The following is a 13031-nucleotide window of genomic DNA, read 5'->3' on the forward strand; positions in this document are numbered from 1 at the left end:
ACAAACAAGTCCCTCGCTACGCATCTTGCACATCTCGGGTGGAAAGTAGTCTTATTGAGCCTACTGTGGGCAATCTGTGTAAGATTGTCTCATAATACATATTTATATGTTACACAATTTGATATAATACATAAGCGTTAAATATATCCAAATAGCAGAACAAAACAAAACAACAGAATCGGCCCCCAACTGTCTAAATCAGAGGACTGAGAAATCATCCCGTCATTTTAAAAGTTGTATATTTTGAGGAATATGTCATGGTGGAGCAGGAAGGTGCATATGCCGCTATGTAGGTACATTAAACATAAAAACCGCTTATATAACTGAATATAAAGGAAACTGGATGAAGGGTTGAGAATACATCTGCGTGCTAAACAAAACAAATACACGGTTTTCATAAAATCCCATTATTATCATTGAAAATAAACTTCTTTTTCTTTAACCTAGCGTTTTCCCGGCCTAGCGTCAGAGTCTGCTAAGTAAGCATTGGCAAAAATACATACATATAGTTAGGTAAAATAAAAGCCTCCTTGAGCTTACTGTGAAACTGTCAATTTGTTCAATATTAATATATAATGTCCTGTCAGTGAACGCATATGTCCTGTATAATGAGTGTTACATATGAAAATATGGTGCATTAAAAAAACGTGTATCCGAACGTGACATTACAAACTTTCACATTACAGTGTGTCACCAGTATGCAAAGTAACAAAATGAAAACACATCAACACCGAACCCGCACTGGAATTTGGTCCTTCACCCGATTGTAATTAAGTTTAAATTAGAACAAAACATGCGCGTAGTTGTTTCCTTTAGTCTTTAGCTGGTTATATTTAGCAAGAATGTTTAGTATGCGCGATTCTAAGCGTTATCTGTCACACCACAGATCCTCCTCCACAGATCGTTCATCGCAGTGATCTACTAGTAGATGGAACACTAGGAATCACTACACCTTATAAAACAAAGTCCCCCGCCGCGTGTCTGTTTGTGTGTTTGTATGTTCGCAATAAACTCAAAAACTAGGTACTGAATGGATTTTCATGCGGTTTTCACCTATCGATAGAGTGATTCTTGAGGAAGGCTTTTTGGGAGGAATTTTTTAATCCGTACAAATCCGGGGCGCGTCGCTAGTATGTATTAAATGACTCGCGGTCACTGTATATTGGCACTCTAATTAAATAAGTATGAAATTGCGGTTACATGATTAAATAAAATAGGTTTAAGTCAAAACGAAAAGGGACAGTTGCATGTAGTTTTCCAGTGCAACTACATGTACTTATTTAGGTAGGTATGTGTAAATAATCGCTTCAATAACTCCAGATTCTTCACCTCACAATCTACGTTAGTCAACGGTACTTACTAACGGCCGATATCTCTGCCAGTGCTGCCAACTTGTCAAAAATGTGACACGTCCGTTGTAAACAATGCTGGTGTGTATGCCTACGTACAAACACTCTTGACCGAGCAGAGGTGGGTCTTATGTCGTTGCAGTAAGGTCTAGGATATGTCAATAAACAGTGCGGGTGATGGTACATCGTAGGTACCTACACAGAGTTACGGTGGCGTCAAACGAATCCGATTCCGTGAGTAAAGCCAAGGAGACCTGTTTTGATGCATTTTTAACATTCTTTATTTCATATTAGGTATGCTTACCTATTTTCATTCAGATAAGCATGTTACGGTTGTAACTATCCCGAAAGAAAAGATATGTAGCTGTCTATTGGGACAGCTTAGCACTGTCAGCATTCCGCGCGCCTATTACGGAACGTCCAACACATGGCTCGCTCTTTAGTTATCTGTCGTGAGTGTAGCAATACACGGTCTTTGTAACAAAAGCTGTCAAAAACTGACATCAGTGACATCCGCTTGTACAGTCAGCGGCAAAAGTTGCTAAGCGGACGAGGTGTTCAAAATGATCTTGGCGCGACTTTATTGTTAAGAGAATAAGAGCATGTCAAGGTTATTTTGAACACCTCGCCCGCTTAGCAACTTCTGCTGCTGACCGTATTACAAGTTACAAGCTTTTGAGAAACGGGCCCATAGACATTCCCACATTGGTCACCTAGACGTCATCTGAACACGCAACCTTTCCATGACATAAGCGCCTGTTTAAACAGCTCGTTATATGTATTATTATAAGATTTATAAGTAATTTGCCATTCATTGTCGAAATAGTTTGTTTTGATACCTCAAACAGCTTGGCTTAGGTTAATGTCAAAAATATATGTATTATCTATGCTTTTTCTCTCTACCAAAAATGGCTGCACACGCAAGTTGCCATTCTTTATATAAAATTTGGAAATTTAGACACTATATGTGAAAACTTGAAAAGTGAAATACAATGCGTATTTAAAAAAATCAACGATTTATTGATCAATTCATCCACCATTGAACCAGTTTTTACCCATATCAAAATTGTGCCGGCCGCAGGGTCGGACAGCGCCATATTAAATTTATAAAAAACTTCTTTTTTTACAACTGTGTATTAAGAGAGACATCGTGAAAAAGTTTATAATATAAATAAATGGTGTCTATAAATACTTGTCACGCAACTATACCATCCGTCATATCTCGCGCATATCGACGTGAATCATGCGCCGCCGGTATTCCTAATGACAGATCGCCGTCTTTAATCTGCTTTCTCCCACGCTTAGGTACACTTGGCACAGGGACTCTCGGCGCGATTCGGGAAATGAATTAGACATTCACTAGATATGAAATAGTAACGATATGTGACGTTCCACGGCAAAAGGTACCTTATGGCCGCAATAATATTGGAGCGGCGTTAATAATAGCGTAAGCGCCAACCGCCATAGGGTACCTTTTTCCGTGGAACGTCACATATCGTTACTATTTCATATCTAGTGAATGTCTAATTCATTTCCCGAATCGTGCCGAGTGTCTGTATTAAATAAGTATATCTAGTTATCTATCTATTGTAGTATTTAGTTTACCCGTTTCTGATGGGGAAACCACTGGGGCGACTTAGATGGTAGGCAGTCTTCAACCTGCAAACCTGAGCCCGCACCATGAGTCACTGACAGTGTCAAAACTGACATTTACGCTATCGAGAACGTAATTTACTTTCTATACATCTCGTTTGCACTAATATACGAGTACGAGCGAGATGTAAGTATACAAAGTAAATTACGTTCTCGACGGCGTTTATGTCAGTGACAAACTGATTGTAGCCGTACTGTCCCGCACATCTAAACTGTGGAATGAACTGTCGCCTGCGGTATTTCCGGTCCGATACGGCCTTCAAACCAGGGATGTTGCGGATGCAGATTTTTTGACATCCGCGGATGCGGATGCGGATGCGGATATTTAAAGGCTCACATCCGCGGATGCGGATGCGGATGCGGATGTCAAGATTAGGTACTTAGAAAACGTCAAATACTACATTTTTAGTATTTTTTTATTAAAAAAAAAACGAAACGTTTAGTATTTGAGCAAGAATATAGGTGCGTTATATTTAGTAAACAGTAACTTGGCCGACTTTTCTGGATCTAGACGATTTCGATATAGGTAATGACGAAATTACCTAGCACTTACGCCGCCGCTAAGACGTTCCTGTACCGACTTGTTCGACATCCGCATCCGCATAAGCTCCGCATCGATTTTATGCGGATGCGGATGCAGATGCGGATGTTGAAAATAATGCGGAAGTTCCGCGGTTGCGGATGCGGATGCGGATGTTCGCAACATCCCTGCTTCAAACCTTAAGGAAAATAGGTACTCCCATCTCAAAGGCCGGCAACGCACGTATAACCTCTCTAGTGTTGCGGGTGTCCATGAGCGATGGTAATCGCTTACCATCAGGCGATTCGTCAGCTCGTTTACCTCATACGCGCTGGCCACGACATAGCGCGACTAGCTTCGGCTAAGGCAACAACCATAGGTTGGAGTGAGACACAGCGAACGGACCTTTCTTTCCCACCTATGGTTGTCGCCTTAGCTGAAGCCAGTCGTGCAATTCGTGGCCAGGGCGAAGAACTTAACCCATTAGCGCCCATTGTACCCACTTGGTTACATCTGGGTTATATGGTGTTAGATTTGATTTTCTACTGTAACTCTTCCTACTCGTAACTATGCATTAAATAATACCTCCGCCCAAGGCTTTGTCACAGAATAAGAATAGTATTATCATACAGAACGGACACGCACCGCCCCGCCCCGACTCGGATTACCTAGCCTCTCGACAGCAGTTAGCCGAGTTTTAGCCGCGCGCTCAGTTCGGTTAGCGACGCGATGACGGACGGAACGTTCAAAATGCCGGTCTATTGCGCTATGTACGAGTACCGAGTGTACCCTGTGTGTGTGTGTGTGTTATTTTAGAAATAAGTAATCAAGATCAAGTTTATCAATTTAAAATACACGAAATGTGTATAAGGCTAAACTTTTGTATAATAATAGGTAATAATATCGAACGTCACATACATACACGCCTACCGATTTTTTGTTCGTTGAATTTAGGAACATTGTTAAGTTAACATTTTAATGTAAATACCTACACAGATATTACTTGTAAATGTTTTATTTTTAGTTTGCACTCTTTTCACAAAAAATAATTTATGCTCGGAATATTCGCGTTCTTTTGATTTATTTATTTATATTATGGAGATCCAACTTAGGGTTAATTTAGGGTTAGATTTTTGATTTATTTTGTTATTCAATCTCTGTTATTAATACATACCTATTGAATTTTTCCCGGAGGTATGTATGTTATACAAAATCAATAGGTATCAACAATAATGTAAGTAAATATAAAATATAATAATGGCGTAACAAATCAATCAGAGCGTAACTAAACTTAAACATTAGTTAACATATTTCGGTTGAATTATCCAATGCAGCGGGCGGCTCGTCGTGTCACTTCGGCCGGCCTTGGCTTCGGCTTAGCTTTCCCCGCGCGCCGCACGAGATTCAGCCCTAAGCGACTTACTCACACAATGATGCGTGTATAGACGTGCCATTCACAGATATAAACGCCAATGATTTTCGATGTATGGCGTGTCCGCCCTGTGGCTTTGTGCATGTCCCTTGCCACTTGGAACCGCAAGATTTCAGTGTTCGTTTTTCGGGGTAGGCTCTTGGTAGGTATATTTAATTTGATAATCGGCGGCGTGGTATAGGTATAGCGTGGTGTAGCGTGGCGGCGCCGCTCGCCACGGCTATTACCTGCGCGCGCTACGTGACGCTACTGTTGGTGCTCAGGCGCAGAGGGTCTACCGCGAACCACGTTCGACGTGTTACCTCCCTGTCACACTTACGTACGAATTTACAAGTGCGACAGAGAGGCAACACGTCGAACGTGGTTCACGGTAGGCGCTCAGGTCGAAACGAACAGAATGTAATGAAACGGAAGTAATGGCAACAACTATGTAAAGCCAAACTTATCACAGGGCGTCGTAAAGGTTCCGTCACACAGGCGCGTTTTCCGGGCGGAGCGTGAACGTTTTATATGTAAAAGCGGCGCGCCCTGCTCACGCCCCGCCCGGAAAACGCGCCTGTGTGACGAAACCTTGAGCCTTTAATAGATTGCATATACCTTGAGATTATTGGATCGATAACTTCCGTGACTCGGGTGGCTGAGTGGTTAAGACTGCCGCGCAGAGGACTCTGGTTCAATCCCAGCCTTGGTCACTTTTTCTTTCATTTATGACTTCGACTTCAGTTTAAGTATATAACAGTGAGAATCGCACTCGTAGTATCGTTATTGTGATAGCGATGTGTCACAGCATGACTCTTGTTGTGTGGGCATTCGTAATGTGCTTTTAAAATAACTAGGTGTTTACGTTTGACGGTGTAATCCAATTAAATTAAGAGATTAAAGAAGATAGACTCTGGACCCGGTAGGCCCCATTCGCACGAGCGATTTTAACACGCTTTTATTAGGTCGACCTGTATGTAACTATGTAATGGAATCTTGCAAGTTAAATTTGATCCACTTCCCGATTTCCGATTGAGCTGAAATTTTGCATACACATGTAAGTCGGGTGACAATGCAATATTATGGTACCATCGAGCTGATCTGATGATGGAGAAAGGAGGTGGCCATAGGTAATTGTAATACACAAGTAAAGTTAACGCTCTTTAGTGCATATTGTCAAAATTTTTACACACGTGCAGTCTGTGGGCAACATTTACACAGAGGGCGTATAACTCGCTGAGAGTTCAGTACAACAACGTCCTGAGGATGCTGTTGAAACTGCCAAAGCACTGTAGTGCCTCGGGCATGTTTGCAGAGGCGCGAGTGGATGACTTTTACGCAATTAGGCGTAAAAGAATAGCGTCTCTGCTGAAGCGCGTGCGTACCAGTGGCAACAGCCTCCTGAGGACGTTGTCCGAACGTCTGGACTGCCGCCTCACGAAATACTGGGTAGAGGTGGTGATAGGCAGGGCTAAATAACCCATTTTGCCCCGTGTTCCTCTCTGCACGCAGTAATATTAAGGTAGTAAATATTAGTATATGTGTATAGTTATAAGTGTTTTTATGTAAGTATTACTAACATAGGATGTAAGTTTCTCTGGTTAACTAACAAAAATATGGATCTCATGGTCTGAAATAAACAAATTTTATTTTATTTTATTTTTTATTTATAGGAACTCTGTGATGAAACAACGCAACCTAATTGTGTTAGGGGGTTTTAGAATTGTCTCGATGAGTATTTGTTGTCTGTCGTAAGAAAACTACAGTCAGCTTGTACCAAAAATTCAATTTTTGTCAAAAACTTATTACAACAAACTTATTTAACACGCGTTATAATAGCGCTTGAATCCGTCCGCACACTAAATTCGATTTAACGGCCAACGCTTAAAGTTGAAAATACAACACCGCTTGGTAAAAAGCGCCAACGCCATCGTGTGAATAAATACACATGTATCCATTTGTGTCATTCAAACGCTTTTATAACGCGCGTTGGAAAAGCGCTCATGCGAATGTGGCCTAATAATATATAAAAAAGTCACGTGATCTTTCATAGCATCTGTCATTCGATTTTTTTTCGTTTGGCATTTGTCGATGTACGATTAATAAGCTGGCGAACCACAGTTTGCCGACCTCTGTCCCCGTCTGCGAGCGCGTGCGACTAACGCAATTCTCTATCAAAACAAGTGTCGCATTGCCTCTTCGGATTACACGCTTATTTGTGGAAACATTCGCATTTTTTCACCGGGTATAAATAAAATGATTTGTTTTTGACGCGCGACACCCGGTTGGGGGAATCTGCGGCCCCGCCGGTGGAACGAACTTGAAAATATTTTTTAGACCTGCCACATATATCAGTTAATGAGTATAAAAATAGGCAGTTAGTTATAGTTTAGATTTAGAAATACAGTGAGCTGCAGAGAAAAGGTACCCCCCCTGCATAGAAGTTTGTATATAAAGGTGCTAAGCTAATAGTATTGCTGACTGTACAAACACTCAAAAAATCAAAGCTGTTATTTCAGTTCGTTGTAATTTGTATCACTCAAAACTGATGTCGTTGTGGTCTTATCATAACTACGGGCATGTTTTGATTGATAAACTTTTACTAGGGTGTCTAGCGGCAGATTTCTGATTTCAAACTTGAATTAAAAAAAAAGCTAAAAAAAATAAATAAAACGATTTATTGTAAGGAAAGTACAATTGCATTTTTAAATGATTTAATTTAACATGCCTACGATACGCCACAGTAGCGTAAGCACCCTGCTCTGCACCTCCCCAATGTCTGTATAATAGGGATGATGACACATGTTGATTTTCATTACAAAATCTAGTAAAAAAATAGATAGCAAATGAGCAATTTATCACAATATTGTCGATATTAAAAAAATATATGGCTATTGACTATTTGGTGACCAATATAAGTTTACTTGACTGTAAAAGTTATTGTTATAGTTGGTCAAACCAATTAGTCAGTCAGTAAGAACCAGGAAAACTATACTCATCCTTTTCTTTTGGTTGCTAGTACGAGTATAAGACAAATATAGTATGATTCTCTCGGTCTATGTTTGAAATGAGACAGTCCTTTGACAAACTATATTCTTTATTTTGGACTTATGACTTTTTTTTGTTTGTGCAGAGAATGCAGTGGCCACGACGACCAAGCCCAAGCGGAGGGCGTACCTCCTGAAGCGGAAGGCGCTCACCACCGGCTTCTTCGACCAAAAGAACGCCGACAAGGACAAAGGTCAGTCCATTCATTATTTAACCTTTTGGACGCCAATGACCGATATACAGGGTGCTTCCTGTAACAGGAGCAATAAATTAAACTAAAGGCTGTGCTCCTCAAACTGACCAACATTGGTTCAGCAACTTTTAAAAATTATGAATTCTTTAGGCTTCCTCTTTTTCATACAAAATAAATATTGCCTTTAATGTACGCAGACATCAGTGTGTTTGACGTTGCTTGTCACGCTTTAAACATAACAAAATTTGCAATACATTGCGTCTTAGAATAAACTTTAAAGTGTAATAAAAATCAAAACGTGAGTTATTTCCAAAAGTTGCTGAACAAATGTTGGTCAGTTTGAGGAGTACAGCCTACAGTTTAATTTATTGCTCCTGTTACAGGAAGCACCCTGTATATGCACCGCAGGTCCAACGCCAAAGACGTATTAATCGGTCATAGACCACAGACCAACATAGACCTAGGTGCATATGCATAAAGTTCAATTTCAGATTTGACACTTTGGTGACGTGGCGTCTGAGAGACAGCTTTTGTGTTTGACACGGCGTCGAAAAGGTTAAGGATGATTCACGCTAGAACTACTTACAGCCATATTCGAACTCTAAGATACGTCAAATAATAGATATCTATTAGACATCACCGAGATATGTCAGTGTCAAACAAGTGTCAAAAGTGACGTTTTTTCAAACAAATAGATATCTAGTTCAAAATCCCAATCGGGCCCCAAATCGAATCGGATCTGCCTCAAATGCCAATAAAAGTAGTTGAAATGTGAAGGGAATTTCTGGCTGATATATTGAAGACTATGTGTTATACACAAACAATCCACTATTTCACACCTATAACAAATTTGGTATATGATTTTTATTTTCTTTTGAAAATAAACTTCCTTTAAGTACATTGAGGAGGAGATGAGGAGAGATGAATCTCTTCTACGCTCCGCTGGATTACAACTAATGCTATTAGTTGATTCCCACACGTTTCCCCTCATCTCCGCCTCGGTGGAAAGGCAGTCTCACTCTGTGTTGTAGAGACATGCCGTAGCTCGTAGCTTGCTTCGTCACAGAGGCCTCTACGCCGTAGCACCTATGTTGGTGATTCGTAGCTGGCCGTAGCACCTATGTTGGTGATTCGTACCTGGCTGTAGCACCTATGTTGGTGATTCGTAGCTGGCTGTAGCACCTATGTTGGTGATTCGTAGCTGGCTGTAGCACCTATGTTGGTGATTCGTAGCCGTGGATTCATTGAGTCACGCTGTCCCACCACATAACTATCACATTAGAATACCAGGAGGCGTATTCTGATTGTAATAAACAGGATATGATCATTGATGACACTGACATAATTATGAAAGAAAAAGTGAGAAAAACTGTCACGCGAAAAAAGTACAGGCATGTCGTCCATGATGGGGTATGTGTCCAGGCGGACAATAAGAACTCCAGCAATACTTTTACAGATTTATTACTAAGTTCACAATATCAAAGTTAAATTACGAAAATTATAAAAATTGACTCTAAGCGACGTGCGCGTGCTTCAGAGGTGACTCGCCGACTGGTGGGAGCGGCCGATCGCCGCGCTCTTCTATCGTGTGGGCTGCGTCCCGCACCCCGCATCCCTTCGTGGCCTTCGGGTGCTCGTACAGTATGTATGACACCGTAAAATTGTGAACCCGTTAGTTTACAATCTAACGTAGGTTAGGTTAGTTTAGTTTATCATCTCCCTACCGTCAGTTTATAACTAGCGAGATTATAAACTAACGAGTGTTTACAATTTTATGGTGACATGAATGTACCTTAGTTTTCGATCATGGTATTTAGCTTAGAAGCCGCTGTGTTGAACACATTCGTCTTTAGACATTTAGTAGTATTATGTCAGTAAGTGGGCAGTAAACAGGTAATATTAGTACAAGTGCAATCAGTAGTGCGCGGGCGCTGGCAGCCGCTCGTATTGCAGTTAGTCACGCATTCCTACTACAGACGGCATAGTAAAACATCTGTTATTGATTTTGACTAGTCTGTATTCTGCATCGATAAACTAGACATTAGAATATAAATACCTATAGTAGCCCAGGCAACGAACTAGAATAAATATAGAAATCTGACTAGAGGTCAAAAATGACCCCACGTGTACAGTGGGCCAAGAAAGTGGTCTACCAGTTTTAACAAAAGTTTCTGCGAGATCTAAGATCTAACGATCGCTAAGGTTGACAATTGTCACTGACATAATATTAAATCGACCTTGTTGTCTCATGAGCTCATGACGTTCAGACGAACTCAACCGTAGGGTGGTAGACCACATTTTTGGCCGACTATACCTATTGTGCCGTGGGAGACTCCACTGTACTGCGCGCAGCTTGACGACGTCAAATATTGTAATGCCGTGCAAGATGTTTGACATATTACGTATACTCGTAGAATTCTATTTTAGCCATTCAAAACTTTTAGTGACCACTCGTTAACAGATTTACATATATACTTACCCACATACATTGTCACGCCTATTTCCCCAAGGGGTAGGCAGAGACCACGTATTTCCATTTGCTACGATCCTGACATACCTAGGCTCTTTCGCTTCCGTTACTTTCATAATATTCCTCATACACGCTCGCCAGTTTAGGGTGCTCTTGACCTGGCCTTTCTTCAGGATTTCCCCGATCTGATCAGAGAAAGTCCGCCGAGGTCTGCCCCTTCCAATTCCCTCTTCTACTTCTCCCTTATACACTCTCTTTGTCAACCTTCTTTCATTCATTCTTTCTCAATACATACAGCCAAACCGAGACATACATACAAACATACCTTTCTCAATTTTTGTCACTACATCTTCGTTCAGTCCACACTTTAACAGATTAGTGTTAACAGATTTGTTCTATAGAATTTGGGTTAAATGGCAGCGCTTGCATCCTAAAATTCCAAAAAAAAAAAACATTATCACTATTCGTAAGATTGGCAGGTAAAAATAATTACGCAGGCTCCGCCAACCCCATTGATACGGACATTAAGGTCCTCGAGGTCTTGTTTACGTGTTATACACATCAGCAGTAGCTAGGGTTACATACGTCCCTACCGCTCATGATAAATTGAGAGCAATATCTACATAGTATAAAACAAAGTCGCTTCCCGCTGTCTGTCCCTATGTATGCTTAGATGTTTAAAACTACGCAACGGATTTTAATGCGGTTTTTAGGGTTCCGTAGCCAAATGGCAAAAAACGGAACCCTTATAGATTCGTCATGTCTGTCTGTCTGTCCGTCTGTCTGTCCGTCCGTATGTCACAGCCACTTTTCTCCGAAACTCTAAGAACTATACTGTTGAAACTTGGTAAGTAGATGTATTCTGTGAACCGCATTAAGATTTTCACACAAAAATAGAAAAAAAACAATAAATTTTTGGGGTTCCCCATACTTCGAACTGAAACTCAAAATTTTTTTTTTCATCAAACCCATACGTGTGGGGTATCTATGGATAGGTCTTCAAAAATGATATTGAGGTTTCTAATATCATTTTTTTCTAAACTGAATAGTTTGCGCGAGAGACACTTCCAAAGTGGTAAAATGTGTGTCCCCCCCCCCCCCTAACTTCTAAAATAAGAGAATGATAAAACTAAAAAAATATATGATGTACATTACCATGTAAACTTCCACCTAAAATTGGTTTGAACGAGATCTAGCAAGTAGTTTTTTTTAATACGTCATAAATCGCCTAAATACGGAACCCTTCATGGGCGAGTCCGACTCGCACTTGGCCGCTTTTTTTAAATAGATAGAGTGATTCAAGAGGAGGAGTGTTAACCCGTGCGAAGCCGGGGCGTGTCGCTAGTTGTCTATAAACGGCAACGATTGGATTTTCCTTAGCGATGAAATACGCGCTAGTTTAGTAATAAAACTACCCGGCCAGACCGAAACGATAAATCTCTTTGATGTATCCATCTCGCCGACAACCACGAAAACTAAATTATCTGTCTCAGGTTTACTTTTATTGCGGTTTAAACGTATCATTCAAAATTGATTCCCACGTGGAAATTAAATTTACAACGACGACGATTTATTGTAGTTTTAAAAAAGCAACCGATATTTATGATGTTTGTTTAGCTTTTCTACCTCCTGACGTTTGGGTGTATCGCTGTGTTTCTTTTGCAATAAATTAAAACTGTAAAAGACTCGGTTATAAGTTAATTTATCTGGTTCCGAGAAATATAGAACGGGATAATCAATTCATAGAAATAAAGTCACAATCTGAAATTAAATTTAGTTTAAAAAAGTTTTTTGACAAAAAAAAACATTTTTTCTACTCCCGTACTTTTATTTGTCATTTAAAGGGTCGTGCACACACCTTTAAAACCCTACCTTATAGTTGTCAAGACAAGTCTTTAGTCTATGCCCCAAAAAAGAATGTGTGCATACACGCAGTATCTTTTTGGCGATTTTACAATACTTCGTGTAATGACCACTTAAAAAATATTGAATGAAATACAGTGTTGCCAACCTTATTTTAAATGTCATCTCTGACAAATAAGTGAACCATAGACATGTTTTTTTTAATTTCATTCATTCGTTCATTCATTCTTTTCCCGCCCGTACCCTCCATTTTTGCTACTTCTTGAATTAAAAATATTTGTTAAATTTACAATTTTATTTAAAAGTATGTGCTTGGTCGTAGAAAAAGTATTGTATGCAACGTTGTTTAACTGAGTCAAAAAATACTCGTGGCGTCTTTATTAACAATTTTCGGCTTCGCCTCAAATTGTTACTCACGCCACTTGCCTTTTTTGACCTCTCTTAAACAACGGTTGCATAAAATACTATTTGATACAAGCTTTTATCACTGATCGCTGACTATAATTTTCTTTCAACAGGGAACT

At 40.1% G+C, this 13031-nt stretch overlaps 1 protein-coding gene across 1 annotated transcript in view; it reads left to right on the plus strand.

Annotated features, from left to right (window-relative positions):
- The window catches only part of LOC134654443 (uncharacterized), an 80037-nt gene that overhangs the window by 22358 nt on the left and 44648 nt on the right, over nt 1–13031 (plus strand). Inside the window, exon 3 of the mRNA XM_063509889.1 lies at nt 8067–8174. Within this exon, the coding sequence (XP_063365959.1) occupies nt 8067–8174 (108 nt within the window). The remainder of the gene's footprint in view (nt 1–8066; nt 8175–13031) is intronic.

Source organism: Cydia amplana, chromosome 15 (assembly GCF_948474715.1).
Source record: "Cydia amplana chromosome 15, ilCydAmpl1.1, whole genome shotgun sequence".
Lineage (NCBI taxonomy): Eukaryota > Metazoa > Arthropoda > Insecta > Lepidoptera > Tortricidae > Cydia > Cydia amplana.